This window comes from Rhinoraja longicauda, chromosome 20 (assembly GCF_053455715.1).
Source record: "Rhinoraja longicauda isolate Sanriku21f chromosome 20, sRhiLon1.1, whole genome shotgun sequence".
Classification (NCBI taxonomy): Eukaryota; Metazoa; Chordata; class Chondrichthyes; order Rajiformes; family Arhynchobatidae; genus Rhinoraja; species Rhinoraja longicauda.
In genome coordinates, this window is record NC_135972.1 from 13,470,757 (window position 1) to 13,488,665 (window position 17,909).

Consider the following 17,909-nt stretch of genomic DNA (forward strand, 5'->3'; position numbering starts at 1 on the left):
AGGGACAATTCACAATTTTACCAAAGCCAATTAACCAGGGGGTATGGGGAGAAGGCAGGAACGGGGTACTGATTGAGAATGATCAGCCATGATCACATTGAATGGCGGTGCTGGCTCGAAGGGCCGAATGGCCTCCTCCTGCACCTATTGTCCATTGTCTATAACCTACAAACCTGCACATCTTTGAAATGTTAATGAGGAAATCGGAGCACACGGTGAAAACCCACTCGGTCACGGGGAGAACGTACAATCTCTGTACAGGCAGCACCCGTAGTCAGGATCAAACCTGCAGCAACTCTACCACTGCGCTGCCTTGAGTTGTGCCGCCAGGAACGGCCACCAGGTTACTACTCAGTTTCAGAGGTTGAACTGAATACTTCCCTTGCCCAGCCCTGCTGCCTCCATTCCCTGCAAGTACCTCTGCTGAGTAAGTATCACCATTATTACCCGTGACTGCACCACACTTGGCTGCGGAAGTGGGACTATTTACAAAGGCCTTTCACAGAGATGACACAGGCCCGGTGTGTTTTTTGGACCTTCCTACACGGCACAAGTCTCTGTTTTCGTCGAGCATTCCCCTCTTCTAATTCAAACAATCAACACTGAGGGCGGGCGGTGGCGCAGCGGTAGAGTTGCTGCCTTACAGCGCTACGGGTTCGATCCTGACTACGGGGTGTCGTCTGTACCGAGGTCGTACGTTCTCCCCCTGCCCTGCGTGGGTTTTCTCCGGGTGCTCCGGTTTCCTCCCGCACGCCAAAGATGTACGGGTTTGTAGGTTAATCGGTTTGGTACAGTTGTACATTGTCCCCAGTGTGTGTAGGATAGTGGCAGTGTATGGGGATCGCTGGTCAGCACAGACCCGGTGGGACGAAGGGCCTGTGTCCGCGCTGTATCTCTAAACTAAACTCAACTCAACTAAACACTGGGCGCTGGACATCTGGTCTGGTCTCGGGTGGGGTTGAGATCACTACAGGGTGAGTGAGGGGGCTGCCTTCGCAGAGGCACCGTACCAGCTGTTCGGCGCTCTGCGGAGAGCACGGCTGACGTTTCACTGCAGGATCCCCATGAGAATAAGTTCTTGTTCCGTCTTTTTGGTTTCTTGGCCGTTCCTGCGGTTGTGAACAGGGCAGGAGGCGAGAAACGTGGCCGTACGGAAGTGCAAACGCTTTCATAAGCTCACAAGTGATAGGAGCAGAATTAGGCCATTCGGCCCATCAAGCCTACGCCGTCATTCAATCACGGCTGGTCTATCTCCCCCTCAACCCCATTGCCTTGCCTTCTCCCCATAGCTGTACTAACCGCACTCTGTCAGGGAGAGAGAGGTAGAGACGGGGCGGAGGGAGTGGGGTGTGAGGGGGGAGGGGAGAGTGCTGAAGGGGGAGGGGTAAGGAAGGTGGGGGGCAATGGCAAAGTTGGGCGTGATCCCGGGGGGGACTGAGGAGGCCGGTGGTGCTGAGTCTGGGAGGGGGGGGGAGCGGGGGAACAAGACCAGGCAAGAGAGGAGCAACTGGGAAGAGAAGAGAGACCGAGGAGTGGTGGGGGAGAGACCAGGGAGGGGGGGCTGAGACTGGGGAAAGCAGGGATGGGGGCGGAAACAGGAGAGGGGGAGATGTGGAGTAGGGTAGATGCGGGAGACAGATCAGAGAGGAGAGCAGCAACGACTAGATGCAGGATTGATGGACAGTAATGAACGGAGACATAAAGAATGCATGACAGTGAAAGGGAAGAGCAGGTTGATGGAGGGTGAGGACCATGAGCCACGAGGGCGCATGGCGATGGGGAAGGGGGAGAGGGGAGAGTTCGGGTGGGCGGCTGAGGAACAGGGTTGGAACCAGATGTTGTGCTGTCGGGGTGTGGCCCGTACCTGGCTCCGAGACACACCAGCAGCTGCAGCTTCCCGTCTTTCCCGATGTTCCTCGGCGCGCTGTTGATGGCGTTCACGTACAGACACAGCGATTTCGAGGTCTCCGCGCACCGTTTCCCATCCAGCAGGTTGACCTGAGACTCCTCCTCTTCGGCCGTTTCAAAGTACGTGACCACTTTCTCTGCGTTTTAAGAGGCGGGAAAAGAATAAGTCGCTACTAGTCCCTCCAAAGTCATTGTAGTTAGGTCTAGTTTAGGTTACCAAGGTACAGTGAAAAGCTTTTGTTGCATGCTAATCATCCTTCTGCGGAAAGATTTTACATGATTACCATCTAGCCACCCACAGTGTACATATACATGATAAAGGGAATAATGTTTAGTGCAAGAATATGTCCATTAAAGGATCATAGATAGTCTGAGGGTCTTCAAATGAGATAGATAGTAGCTCAGGACTACACTCTAGTTGTTGACAGAATGGTTCAGTTGCCTGATAACAGCTGGGAAGAAACTGTCCTTGAATCTGGAGGTGTGCGTTTTCACACTTCTACACCTCTTGCCTGATGGGAGAGGGGAGAAGAGGGAGTGGCCAGAGTGAGACTCGTCCTTGATTACGCTGCTGGCCATGCCATGCCAGCGCGAGGTGTAAATGGGTGTCCTAGTGCATCAGTCACTGAAAAGAAGCATGCAGGTACAGCAGGCAGTGAAGAAAGCCAATGGAATGTTGGCCTTCATAACAAGAGGAGTTGAGTATAGGAGCAAAGAGGTTCTTCTGCAGTTGTACAGGGCCCTAGTGAGACCGCACCTGGAGTACTGTGTGCAGTTTTGGTCTCCAAATTTGAGGAAGGATATTCTTGCTATTGAGGGCGTGCAGCGTAGGTTTACTAGGTTAATTCCCGGAATGGCGGGACTGTCATATGTTGAAAGATTGGAGCGACTAGGCTTGTATACACTGGAATTTAGAAGGATGAGAGGGGATCTTATCGAAACGTATAAGATTATTAAGGGGTTGGACACGTTAGAGGCAGGAAACATGTTCCCAATGTTGGGGGAGTCCAGAACAAGGGGCCACAGTTTAAGAATAAGGGGTAGGCCATTTAGAACAGAGATGAGGAAAAACTTTTTTAGTCAGAGAGTTGTGAATTTGTGGAATTCTCTGCCTCAGAGGGCAGTGGAGGCCAATTCTCTGAATACATTCAAGAGAGAGCTAGATAGAGCTCTTAAGGATAGCGGAGTCAGGGGGTATTGGGAGAAAGCAGGAACGGGGTACTGATTGAGAATGATCAGCCATGATCACATTGAATGGCGGTGCTGGCTCGAAGGGCCGAATGGCCTCCTCCTGCACCAATTGTCTATTGTCCAAATGGAGTCAATGGAAGGGAGGTTGATTTGTGTGATGGCCTGGGCTGCGACCACAAGTCTCTGTGATTTCCTGCGGTCTTGGATAGATCGAGAGATGACGTATTGACCAGTTCAGACTTCACTTTAGTTTACTGTCACGTGCTGTGAAAAGCTTTAGTTGCGTGCTAACCAGTCAGCAGAAAGACAAAACATGATTACAATCGAGATAGTTACAGTGTATAGATGCATAATAAGAGAATAACATTTATTGCAAGGTAATGCCAGCAAAGTCTGATCAAGGATAGTCCGAGGGTCACCAAGGAGGTAGATTTTAGTTCAGCACTGCTCTCTGGTTGTGGTAGGATGATTCAGCTGCCTGATAACAGCTGGGAAGAAACTGTCCCTGAATCTGGAGGTGTGTGCTGGGGATTGGACTGGCTAAGGGTGTGGGGGGTCATATATTGCTGCTGTGGGCAGGACTGATCCGGGAGCTTGCCTCAGGTGGGATACCGGTGATGGAGACACCAGGGGCGTCAGCCTGCTTTCTCCTCCCACCCCACCATGCAATGATTGTGGAATGTGGGAAGTGAGGGGAGGAGCAGTGAGAACAAGTCCATAGATGATGGAGAGGTAGAAACAAGGAACAGCAGATGCTGGTTCACCAAGGAAAATGATATATCATCTGTTTTGAGTTTTTTTCCCCCTCAACAAGGTCTAATGCAGGGGAAGGTGGAGAATAAATCTTTCCCAAGCACATTCACCGTATTCCACAAGATGGCGCAATGTAGCCACCTTCACCACGCGAGGTCCATTATGTTTTTGATTGAAAGATGCAGCGTGGAAACAGGCTCTTCGGCCCACTGAGTCCATGCCAACCATCGGTCGCCCGTTCTCACTCGCCTACGTTATCCCACTTTCTCATCCATTCCCTACACACTGGGGCCAATTAACCAACAAACTCAAATATCTTTGGGATATGGGAGGAAACCGGAGCACAAGGAAATGTAGATGCGGTTTTACAAAAATAAAGACTGCTGGAGTAACTTGGCAGGTCAGGCAGCGTCTCTGGAAAACATGGATAGGGCATGGAGGATAGAATGGATGATAGGAAATAAAATGGGGAAATGGAACTGATGGGGTTGCTCCAAGAGCCAGCACAGATTTCAATGGGCTGAATGCACTCCTTCTAAGTTGTTAAGAAATGTAAACATTTTTACGCACGGTTTGAGACGGGTAACACCACCAGCTCGCCGTCTAAAAACAGCACCGAAGGGGCGCTGGCTAGCGAGGCTGGAGGGGGATCCACCGCCGGGGATGTGCACACATTCTCGGTGTCCGAGCATGAGGTGAGGTGGGCTCTGACGCGTGTGAACACGAGGAAAGCTGGAGGCCCAGATGGTATATCTGGGCGAGTACTAAAGTCTTGTGCTACTCAGCTTGCTCCAGTGCTCACCACAATATTCAACCTCTCCTTGGCAAAGTCCGTGGTCCCTGCATGCTTCAAAAGATCCATCATTGTACCGGTGCCAAAGAATGCCTCTCCAGCGTGTTTAAATGACTACTGACCGGTGGCCCTCACCTCGGTTGTCATGAAATGCTTGGAGAGGCTAGTCAAGAAGCACATCTGCGCCCTCCTTCCTCGCAACATGGACCCACTACAGTTCGCATACCGTCCGAACAGGTCCACGGATGATGCGGTCTCCCAGGTTCTACACACCGCTCTCATCTGGACAGCCAGGGGGGCTATGTGAGGATGCTGTTCATTGACTTTAGTTCAGCATTCAACACAATAGTCCCCAGCAGACTGGTTGAGAAGCTGCTGGAACTGGGGCTTAGCACCCCTCTGTGTGCCTGGGTCCTGGACTTTCTCACTGCCAGGCCCCAAGTGGTCAGGATGGGGGAACACACATCTAGCTCCCTCACCCTGAACATAGGATCCCCCCAGGGCTGCGTCCTTAGCCCCCTACTGTACTCCCTGTACACACATGACTGGTTCAGGTTCAGCTCAAACTCCATCATCAAGTTTGCTGATGACACTGTGGTGGTGGGCCGGATCTCCAACAACGATGAGAAGGCCTACCGGGAGGAGGTGGCTGATCTGGCACTCTGGTGTCAGGACAATAGCCTCCTCTTGAATGTCACTAAAACAAAGGAGCTGATTGTGGACTTCAGAAGGGCTAAACATCCAAGGACGTACACGCCACTGGAGATAAATGGGTCTATTGTGGATAGGGTGAGCAGTTTCAAATACTTGGGAGTCCGCATCGCAGAGGATCTGACGTGGGCAACGCACATTGCCGCACTGGTGGGTAAGGCTAAGCAGCGCCTTTACCACCTTAGACAACTGAGGAAATTCAGAGTGTCGCTGAGGATCCTTCATTGCTTCTACTCTGGGGCTGTAGAGAGCATCCTGTCCGGCAACATTACAGTCTGGTTTGGGAACAGCTCTGCCCAGGACAGGATGGCCCTGCAGAGAGTAGTGCGTTCGGCAGAACGCACCATGGGAACTACACTCGTCCCCCTGCAGGACCTATACATCAGGAGGTGCAGATCCAGAGCAAGCAAGATCATGAGGGACCCCTGCCACCCCAGTAACGGACTGTTCCAGATGCTACGGTCAGGCAAACGCCTCCGCTGTCACGCTGTGAAAACGGAGAGGATGAGACGGAGCTTCTTCCCACAGGCCATCAGGACTGTCAACTTTGATAACCCCAGAGACTAAATTTTTGTCGACACTTTTTGTGCTATGTTTAGTAACTTATTAACTTTATTTATATGCTGTAACTGTAATTATTTTTGTGCACAACCCGCAGGCATTGCCACTTTCATTTCACTGCACATCGAGTATGTGTATGTGACAAATAAATTTGACTTGACTTGACTTGAAAACGCCACTTGGCCAAGGTCCCCAGAGGATAACTAATACTGCTAGCTTAACAGCAACTCAATAAAGTTAACGCATGCAGGAGAGGGAAGAAGGAACCATAAACTAACACCAAGACCTTGCAGATTCTAGTGAGCCAACCGTAAGTGTAGGAACCGAAGGTATCACAAAATGCTGGAGTAACTCAGCAGGTCAGGCAGCATCTCAGGAGAGAAGGAATCTGTGACGTTTTGGGTCGAGACCCTTCTTCAGACTGATCAAAGTAGAGATACCTTGAGGAGAAATCGCAGTGGAGCGGCAGGTGGTGTAGGAAAATAACTGCAGACGCTGGTACAAATCGAAGGTATTTATTCACAAAATGCTGGAGTAACTCAGCAGGTCAGGCAGCATCTCAGGAGAGAAGGAATGTGTGACGTTTCGGGTCGAGACCCTTCTTCAGACTGAGGTGCAGGAACGGCATTCAAAGTGCAACAGGGAGGTCAGTAAGATGTCACCCCATCCACTGTGGTGGCACGGTGGTGCAGCAGTGGAATTGCTGACTTGAAGTGCCAGAGACCCGGGTTCAATCCTGACTACGGGTGCTATCTGTGTGGAGTTTGTACGTTCTCCCCGTGAGTTTTCCCCAGGAGCTCAAATTTCTTCCCACACTCCAAAGATGTATAGGTCTGTAGGTTAATTGGCTTTGGTAAAGATTGTAAATTGTCCCTAGTCTGTAGGATAGTGCTAATGTATGGGGATCGCTGGTCGGCACGGACTCGGTGCCTGTTTCTATGTTGTATCTCTAAACTAAACTAAACTAAAGAAACCCTTCCATCAGATGGTGTAGCGTAGGCCAAATCAAATGTAAAGTGAACAGCTATATTAATCAGATTTCAGCCTGCAGTGTGGGGAAGAAACGCACTATTGTGTCAGGTTAACATTGTGTGCCAGCTTTAAACTTGTGCAATTAACTTGCGAGTGTGTTAATATTAGTGCAATATGTAAAGCAACCAGAGAGAAGGGTTTGCAGTGATTTAGTATGGAGTGACCCACGAGTATATTAAACTTGTTCAGGGTCTGTTCACCAATTACTCTCCACAACTATTAATATAGTGTTAAATAATGTGCGGGGATCGCTGGTCGTTGTGGACTCGGTGGGCTGAAGGGCCTGTTTCCAAGCTGCATCTCTGAATTAAACTAATGCACAGATTAGAAGCACGTGTAACTGATCAGTCGTTGTTCATGCTTCGGGGCTGGAAGAGGGAGAGGCCGAGGGTATTGTCCCGAAGTTCACCATGTCTACAACCAACACAAACCAGTCACTCAACATTGTGCTTACAGGCTCAGCGCGGCACAGGGCGAAGCCTTCAAGCACTGAACTGTTGAGGCACCTCAATCAGAAGCTGTTGTCGAGTGACTATTTGCAACTGTGCAGATTTACTATTTGCCAGAAGATGTTGCCCAACCCAGGTGACTATTTGCGTGCGAGCACAGAGGCAGATCTACAATCACATATTACAATCGCTCCACACTCTTAAATCTCTACTCCCACAGCAACCTTTCTTACTTTAATTATGATCCCTTATCATGTATCTGTACACTGTGGATCGCTCGACTGTAATCGTGTATTGTCTTTCCGCTGGCTGGCTAGCTTGCAACAAAAGCTTTTCACTGTACCTCGTGACAATAAACTAAACTGAACTGAGACCGTGCAGCAAAGGAAGGCCGCGCGGTGTCCGGCGCTCACCTAGGAAGTCCCAGATGAAGACGTTCTTCTGGAAGAGGCGGACTGATTTGAATCCGTGGTGAAAGACTTGTTCCAGTGCTGACACCAGGCCATATTCCCCACACAGCAGGATGGTCAGACTGCCTCTCTGCAGAAACACACAGGGGGAGGTTTATCAACAACACCTACTTTGATCTCTTAGAATCAAAAGTTCATACATCACGGAAACAGGCCCTTCGGCCCAACTCATTCATGTTGACCAAGATGTCCGTTTGGGCTAGTCCCGTTTACCTGCATTCGGTCCATATCCCCCCTCACACGTTCCGATCATCAATGGTTCTTTATTGTCACGTGCGCACAGCACAGTGAGATTCTTTTGCACAACCACAAATGTACGGTTGCCATAATTCTGCCACTATTTAAAATTCTTAAAAATCATGCATCTGTCCAAGTGTCTTTTAAACATTGTGATTGCACATGTCATCTTATCTACAGTCCAGCAGTTCGAAACCCCTTTCTGAAGGCAGGCCCAACTTTACTACCATTTGATCCTCCAGCCCGATGTTGACACAGGACAATCTCATGTAAGGTGATGATTCTGTCCTCGGAATTAGAGGCGTTTTGCTTTTCAACCACAATTACACTGCCAGAGCTCGGAGTACAATTTTAATTATTTTTACTTTTCTGCGAACATTCTAGCCAAAATACCTGAATGTTATTCAAGCTCTGGTATCTGTGCGGCCCCATCCCATGTTTCTTTACTTTAGACTTTAGACATACAACGTGGGAGCAGGCCCTTCGACCCATCGAGTCTGTGCCGATCAGCGATCATTCTGTACACTCGCACTATCCTACACAGAGACAGTTTTTTCAATTTTACAAGCCAATTAGCCTACAAACATGTACGTTTTTGGAGTGTGGGAGAAAACCGGAGCACCCAGAGAAAACCCACGTGGTCACAGGGAGAACGTACAAACCCCGTACAGACAGCACCCTGAGTTAGGATCGCACCCGGGTCTCTGCCACTGAAAGGCAGCTACTCCACTACTATGCTGCTCTATTGCAGGGCATCCTCTTGTAAACAGTTTGAAACGCACAATCATATCAGGGAAAGGAGGACGGTCAAATGCAAAACAGAAAGCCTTGATGGGAAAGCACATTCCCTTCTCTGTGGAGAGGGCTCCCCTTGCTGGGAGCACTGAGCCAGTTAGTGACAGGCTCAGAGATCACAACCCAAAGATTGGTTCTGCCTCCTCTACCAAAGGAGCTAATAACCATGGAGGAAAGGTGAAGATATTCAGAAAAGAGGTGACTGCAGTCCCTCTCTCCCTGATTTAGCTCTACTTACTCCAGTTAAGATGATCTGTAGTTCGAAAGAATGAAATCAGATTGCGGCCACTCTGGGAATATATTTCCCTGTATCTGTGACAGAATGCATTGGAAGACTTGAGGTAAAAAAAACCAAGAAGGAATCCCATAAGATGGAGGAGAATGTCGATTTTACAAATGGGCAGTCAAAAATAAAGCTACCACGGCATAAAATCAGGATTCTGCATGCTCCTTTTTTCCTATGTCGGCATGTTAAACTTGTCTCTATGTGTGTGTGTGTCCCTACTTCAATTATTTTGTCACACTTCCTTGTGGTAACATTGAGCACTGACAAATTGCCCATCACTAATGATCATGGGAATTCCGCAAGTACCCAGCACAGTGGCGCAGCGGCAGAGTTGCTGTCTTACGTAGCCTGAGACACCGACCGGTTCGATCCTGACTGCGGGTGCTGTCTGTACGGAATTTGTACGTTCTCCCCGCGCCCGTGTGGGTTTCCTCCCACATTCCAAAGTCGTGCCGGTTTGTAGGTTAGTTGGCTTCTGTAAATTGTCCTGAGTGTGTAGGATGGGACTAGAGAGGCCAGGGGGGTCGCTGGTCAGCGCGGATTCGGTGGGCTGCCAGGGTCTGTTTCCACGCTGTATCTCTAAACTAAAGTGAAGCAATCTCATAAATTGCTCACTGCGGCCACATGGTGTCAGTGTTGTTCCACCGCACGAGATCCTCTGACACCAGACAACCACAGAAGACCAAGATCACTTGGAACACCAACTCAGTTGTTAAACCTTCCCCTCCAGCTGGTGAAACTTCACCTCTTCATCAGATCTGATTAACAATTCCACAACATCCGTGTCCCAGTAAACTATACGATGACATAACATTCCCCTTCAGTAAAAGCAACCCGCTCTGCCTTCCCAACATCACACACCTCTGGTGTAGGAAGGAACTGCAGATGCTCGTTTATGCCAAAGATAGACACAAGGTGCTGGAGTAACTCAGCAGGTCAGGCAGCTTCTCTGGAGAAAAGGAATAGGTGACGTTTCGGTTCAGAAGAAGGGTTCCGACCCAAAAGTCCTGTTCCCCTGACTTAGACCTCCAGAGGGGCGGCACAGTGGTGTAGCGGTAGAGTTGCTGCCTTACAGCGCCAGAGACCCGGGTTTGATCCTGGCTACAGGTGCTATAAGAAAATAACTGCAGATGCTGGTACAAATCGAAGGTATTTATTCACAAAATGCTGGAGTAACTCAGCAGGTCAGGCAGCATCTCAGGAGAGAAGCTCTCCTGAGATGCTGCCTGACCTGCTGAGTTACTCCAGCATTTTGTGAATAAATACCTGACTACAGGTGCTGTCTGTACAGAGTTTGTACATTCTCCCTGTGACCGCGTGGGTTTCCTCTGGGTGCCACGGTTTCTTCCCACACTCCAAAGATGTGCAAGTTTGAAAGTTGATTGGTTTCCATAAATTGTAAATTGTCCCTAGTTTGTAGGACAGTGCTAGTGTACAGGCTGATTGTGGGTTGGCGCGGACTCGGTAGACTGAAGGACTGTTTCTGCATTGTATCTCTAAAGCCTAAAGGAAACAAATTTCTAGTCTAAAGGAAACAAATAATGCCTCAGTGAACATCTCATCTCCTCTTGCTGTAAAATATCAGCAGAGTCTGTGGTCAAGTGTCAGGAGTGTGATTCATGTCCACAACTCTCCGAATTAAAGATCAGTCTTCTACGGCACTTGGACAGGTGGATCTGGGAGAAGTTTAGTTTAGTTTAGGAATACAGCACGGAAATAGAGGCCCTTCGGCACACCGAGTACGCACCATTAACACTATCCTACACACACTAGGGACAATTTCTACATTTATACCAAGCCAATTAACCTGCAGGTCTGTGGAGTGTGGGAGGAAACTGAAGTTCTCGGAGAAAACACACACAGGTCACGGGGAGAACGTACAAACCCCGTACAGACAAGCACCCGTAGCCAGGATCGAACCTGGGTCTCTGGCGCTGTAAGCGCTGTAAGGCAGCAACTCTACCGCTGCCCCACCACTTGATCCAAGAACAAAAATGGAGTCCCATGCTACAGAGGGATGAGTTCTGAGAAAACAGACTGTATCCAATTTTCTATAACCAAAATCATTGACAAAATTGATTGTTTCTTTCACATTTTTCATTTATTTAGTTTTTTCCCCCCCCTGTAAATTCTGTTTACGTTATTTCTTATTCCGTGTCTCAGGTTATTTGGCATTGATTTGTCATTCATAAGGGCGGGTTTCTGTTCACCTGTACCGCCATAACACAGGGGCACTTTGGAAAAAGAAATCTAAATCTAATATTTCAAGTGTAAGCACAAATATCACAGTATTTTTGGAAACACACCTCTTTTTCTGGCTTGTGAAAGTGCTTCACGATATTATTGATAGACTCCCCAATTCCGTCTTGAATTTGCCCAGCGTTTGGCTCTGTCGATAAAATAAAAATGATTTAGCAGAGCTGACAATTTTTCAATTTATTGAAATTCAAAGAGGACGTTGGGCTTGGTGAAAGACACATTTGTCATCTGCAAGATTTATCTTGCCGATTGACTGATCGTTGAATCATGCAACAGTGAAGAAAGTTATTCAGCTCATCCTGCTGACTGTAGTTTGTTGAAAGCATTAGCTAATTAGAACATTAGACAATAGACAATAGGTGCAGGAGGAGGCCATTCGGCCCTTCGAGCCAGCACCGCCATTCAATGTGATCATGGCTGATCATTCTCAATCAGTACCCCGTTCCTGCCTTCTCCCCATACCCCCTGACTCTGCTATCCTTAAGAGCTCTATCAAGCTCTCTCTTGAATGCATTCAGAGAAGTGGCCTCCACTGCCTTCTGAGGCAGAGAATTCCACAGATTTACAACTCTCTGACTGAAAAAGTTTTTCCTCATCTTAGTTCTAAATGGCCTACCCCTTATTCTTAAACTGTGGCCCCTTGTTCTGGACTCCCCCAACATTGGGAACATGTTTCCTGCCTCTAACGTGTCCAACCTCTTAATAATCTTATACGTTTCAATAAGATCTCCTCGCATCCTTCTAAATTCCAGTGTATACAAGCCTAGTCGCTCCAGTCTTTCAACATATGACAGTCCCGCCATTCCGGGAATTAACCTAGTAAACCTACGCTGCACGCCCTCAATAGCAAGAATATCCTTCCTCAAATTTGGAGACCAAAACTGCACACAGTACTCCAGGTGCGGTCTCACTAGGGCCCTGTACAACTGCAGAAGGACCTCTTTGCTCCTATACTCAACTCCTCTTGTTATGAAGGCCAACATTCCATTGGCTTTCTTCACTGCCTGCTGTACCTGCATGCTTCCTTTCAGTGACCGATGCACTAGGACAACCAGATCTCGTTGTACGTCCCCTGTTCCTAACTTGACACCATTCAGATAATACTCTGCCTTCCTATTCTTACCACCAAAGTGGATAACCTCACACTTATCCACATTAAACTGCATCTGCCATGTATCCGCCCACTCACACAACCTGTCCAAGTCACCCTGCAACCTCATAGCATCTTCCTCACAGTTCACACTACCATCCAGCTTTGTATCATCTGCAAATTTGCTAATGGTACTTTTAATCCCTTCATCCAAGTCATTAATGTATATTGTAAATAGCTGCGGTCCCAGCACCGAGCCTTGCGGTACCCCACTAGTTACTGCCTGCCATTCTGAAAGGGACCCATTTATCCCCACTCTTTGCTTTCTGTCTGTCAACCAATTTTCTATCCAAGTCACAAAATAGAACAATACAGCATTGGAGCAGGCCCTTCGGCCCACAATATCTGTGCTGTATATGATTCCAAGATAAACTGATCTCCTCTGACTGCTTGTGATCCATATCCATTCATTACCTGCATATCCATGTGCCTAACTGAAAGCCTCTTAAATACAACTCTTAAATATCATTTCTGCTTCCACCTCCACCGCTGGCAGTGCACTCCACGCAACCACCACTCTCTGTGAAAAAAACTATCCTGAACATTTCCGTTAAACTTCCCAACTCTGACCGTAAAACCATGCCCTCTAGTCCTCCATATTTCTGCCCTGGAAAATAGGTTCTAGATTTTTACCCTATCTATGCCTCTCATTATTTTATAAATTTCTATCAGGTCTCCCCTCAACCTCTGATGCTACAACGAAAACAATCCAGGCCTCTCTTTATGCCTCATGCCATCTAATCCAGGCAGCATCAGGTAAGCCTCTTCTGCACCCTCTCCACTCCACATCCTTCCTGTAATGGGGTGATGGGAAGTGCACACAAAGTTTTATAAAACTACAACATGTCTTCCTGCTTCTTACACTCAATGTTCAGACTGATGAAGGCAGGCACACCATACGCCTTCTTCACCACTCTTGTCTACTTGTGTTGCCACTTTCAAGGAACTATCGACTTGGACCCCAAGATCCCTCTGACAATAGACAATAGACATCAATGCACATCAATGTTGTTAAGGGCTGTGTTAATATAGAGTCATGAGAGTTTTTTAGCATGGAAACAGGCCTTTTAGCTCAACTTGCCCACACCGGCCAACATGTCCTGACTATACTAGGAATATATATATATATTCTAAAATATTACTCCTATATATTATAACTATATATTATAACTACATATTTTTCCTCTACATTCAACCTCCCAAAGTACAGCACATCAGACATGCTTGGATTAAACTCCATCTACCATTTCTCTACTCACGTCAGTAACCGATCTGTAACCTGCTGTATCCTTTGGTTTATCCTTCCTCACGTCTGGTGTCGTCTGCAATCTATTAACCAATCCCATCTACATGTTTATCCCTCTTTCCATGAAACACTGTAAATGCAGTGCATCCTTGACCAAAACAAGATGATTAAGGATCATCTTAATGACCTTTTAAGGATCCTTCCTTCCCTTGAGGGCGATGATCACCCTCTCCTAGTTATTTTGCTAATTAGTATAAGTCAGAGTCCTGCGGTCACTGGCTCCCTTGCCAGTGGAAACAGTTTCTGCCTCACAACTTAACTTGGCTGTTAGTAACCCCGGGGCCTTACTATTTAACATATAACAAACATATAACATATAACAACTACAGCATGGAAACAGGCCTGTCCGGCCCTACCAGTCCACGCCGACCATTCTCCCTGACCTAGTCTCATCTACCTGCACTCAGACCATAACCCTCTAATCCCCTCTTATCCATATACCTATCCAATTTACTCTTAAATAATAAAATCGAGCCAGCCTCCACCACTTCCACCGGAAGCCCATTCCATACAGCCACAACCCTCTGAGTAAAGAAGTTCCCCCTCATGTTACCCCTAAACCTTTGTCCCTCAATTCTGAAGCTATGTCCCCTTGTTGGAATCTTCCCCACTCTCAAAGGGAAAAGCCTACCCACGTCAACTCTGTCCGTCCCTCTCAAAATTTAAAAAACCTCTATCAAGTCCTCCCTCAACCTTCTACGCTCCAAAGAATAAAGACCCAACCTGTTCAACCTCTCTCTGTAGCCCAAGTGCTGAAACCCAGTCAACATTCTAGTAAATCTCCTCTGTACCCTCTCCATTTTGTCGACATCCTTCCTATAATTTGGCGACCAGAACTGCACACCATACTCCAGATTCGGCCTCACCAATGCCCTGTACAATTTCAACATTACATCCCAACTTCTATACTCGATGCTCTGATTTATTAAGGCAAGCATACCAAACACCTTCTTCACCACCCTATCCACATGAGATTCCACCTTCAGGGAACAATGCACAGTTATTCCCAGATCCCTCTGTTCCACTGCATTCCTCAATTCCCTACCATTTACCCTGTACGTCCTATTTTGATTTGTCCTACCAAAATGCAGCACCTCACACTTATCAGCATTAAACTCCATCTGCCATCTTTCAGCCCACCCTTCCAAAAGGCCCAAGTCTCTCTGTAGACTTTGAAAATCTACCTCACTATCAACTACTCCACCTATCTTAGTATCATCTGCATATTTACTAATCCAATTTGCCACACTATCATCCAGATCATTAATGTAAATGACAAACAACAGTGGACCCAACACAGATCCTTGGGGCACTCCACTAAACACTGGCCTCCAACCTGACATACAATTGTCAACCGTTACCCTCTGGTATCTCCCATTCAGCCATTGTTGAATCCATCTTGCAACCTCACTATTAATACCCAACGATTTAACCTTCTTAATCAACCTTCCATGTGGAACCTTGTCAAATGCCTTACTGAAGTCCATATAGACAACATCCACAGCCTTGCCCTTATCAATTTCCCTGGTAACCTCTTCAAAAAATTCAAGAAGATTAGTCAAACATGACCTTCCAGGCACAAATCCATGTTGACTGTTTCTAATCAGGCCTTGATTATCCAAATAATTATATATATTGTCCCTAAGTATCTTTTCCATTAATTTTCCCACCACAGACGTCAAACTAATAGGTCGAGAATTGCTAGGTTTACTTTTAGAACCTTTTTTAAACAAAGGCACAACATGCGCAATGCGCCAATCTTCCGGCACCATCCCTGTTTCTAATGACGTTTGAAATATTTCCGTCATAGCCCCTGCTATTTCTGCACTAACTTCCCTCAATGTCCTAGGGAATATCCTATCAGGACCTGGAGACTTATCCACTTTTATATTCTTCAAAAGTGTCCGTACCTCCTCTTCTTTAATCCTCCTAATTTCCATCACTACTCTACTTGTTTCGCTTACCTCACATAATTCAATATCCTTCTCCTCGGTAAATACCGAAGAAAAGAAATTGTTTAATATCTCCCCCATTTCTTCCGGCTCAGCACATAGCTGTCCACTCTGACTCTCTAATGGACCAATTTTATCCCTCACTATCCTTTTGCTATTGACATATCTGTAGAACCCCTTGGGGTTTACTTTTACATTACTTGCCAAAGCAGCCTCATATCTTTTTTTCGCTTTTCTAATTTCCTTTTTAAGATTCCTTTTACATTCTTTATATTCCTCAAGAACCTCATTTACTCCCTGCCGCTTATATTTATTGTATATCTCCCTCTTTTTCCGAACCGTGTCCAATTTCCCTGGAAAACCACAGCTCTTTCAAATTATTATTCTTTCCTTTCCACCGAACAGGGACATAAAGACTCTGTACTCTCAAAATTTCACCTTTAAATATCCTCCATTTCTCTATTATATCCTTTTCATAAAACAACAATTTCCATTTCACTCCTTTTAAATCCTTTCTCATCTCCTCAACTGAGACATTTACTGCATGTCTCAGGATTCTCAGGAACCAGAATTCCTGCCCTGGTTTGTCTCACCTAAATGCAACATCCTGTATTTACCTGAATTAATCTCCAACTGCCATTCCTCTGCCCATTAGACCAAGATCCCCCAGTAATCTTATATTACAATTACTACATTACAATTATACCACTGTACCTTGTTCCTTAGACCTCCTTTGAGGCACTGCCTCAAAATGCCGCCCGCATCATCAAGGACTGACACCACCCTGGCCACGCTCTCATTTCACTCCTGCCATCGGGAAGGAGGTAGGAGCCTATTCCTTGAAACTAAACTCCAGATGCAGGAGCCTGAAAACTGTGACGTCCAGGTTCAGGAACAACTTTTTCTCAACAACCATCTGGCTTATTGAACACCACAAACACCAACTAAACGTTGAACTGTCTTAGTTGCACTAGGGATTTTTGCCTTTTGTTTTGCTTTGCACCAATGTTTCTTTCAATTTATTGAACTTTTTTGTTGTTTGTTTTATCGTGCTTTCTGTGACTACTGTGTTTACAGACCTGCTGTACTGCTGCAAGTAAGAATGTCATTGCTCGATTTTGATGCGTATGACAATTAAATGCTCTTCACTCTTGAAATATTTCCTATTTCACCTGAACCCTCTGTCCTCTGAATCTAGATCCTCCACCCTTAGAAAAAGACTTGGGCCACCTACCTTAACTATGGCCCTTTTGACTTTATAAACTTCTGTAAAGTAACTCCGTAGCATCCAGTGCTCCAGTGAGAACAATCTCACCTTATCCACTCTTCCCTTGTATCTGAAGCCCTCCATCGGGCAGACGATACAAGGCCTTCTACGTGCGCACCTCCAGACTCAGGAACAGCTTCATCCCCAGGGCCATAGCTGCTGTGAACCGGTCCTGCTGAGCCGGATGGCCACAACGCATAGATCAACTTGCACTTTACCCTGTCTAAAAACTGTTACAATTGTTTCGTTTTGTTGGGTTGCTGTTAATTACTTAAATTATTGCATCGTATGGGAGGCGCATTCCCAATCTCGTTGTACCCCTGGGTACAATGACAATAAAGATATATTGTATTATATTGTATTCCTGGCAACATCCTGGTGTATATCCCATTACCACATCCTCTCCACAATATGGTGACCACAATGTTCTTTCTCAGTGTGGCCTTAGCAATGCCTTGCACAGCTTCGACATGGCGTGCCAACTCTTAGACTCAATAGCAGTGAAGGAACAGTAATGGTGAACTCACTGGCCGTCCTGCCGCCGAGGGAGGTGATGCTGAGCCGCCGGGCGACAGTGGGAGACCGCAGCTGCGGCGGGGTGCGGCACTGCTTGCTCAGGTCCTCCTCCGCCGCCGAGGCGATCAGCTCGCCCACCAGGATCCTCTCCAAACTGCCGTCGTCCACTCCCTTCCCCAGCCACCGGCCGCACGGGAACCTGAGACAACGCGGGAGAACACAGGCCGTCAGGTGACGTCATTGGGGCTGGTGGGGGAAGGGCCGCCGCGGGTT

General features: G+C 47.2%; 1 protein-coding gene across 1 annotated transcript in view; it reads right to left on the minus strand.

The window, feature by feature from the left end:
• Positions 1 to 17,909, minus strand: part of LOC144603757 (DENN domain-containing protein 5B-like) — a 125,359-nt gene that overhangs the window by 7,062 nt on the left and 100,388 nt on the right. Inside the window, exons 19-22 of the mRNA XM_078417463.1 lie at positions 17,648 to 17,835; positions 11,493 to 11,575; positions 7,812 to 7,938; positions 1,865 to 2,045 (exon numbers count right to left, since the gene is read on the minus strand). Of these exons, the coding sequence (XP_078273589.1) occupies positions 1,865 to 2,045; positions 7,812 to 7,938; positions 11,493 to 11,575; positions 17,648 to 17,835 (579 nt within the window). The remainder of the gene's footprint in view (positions 1 to 1,864; positions 2,046 to 7,811; positions 7,939 to 11,492; positions 11,576 to 17,647; positions 17,836 to 17,909) is intronic.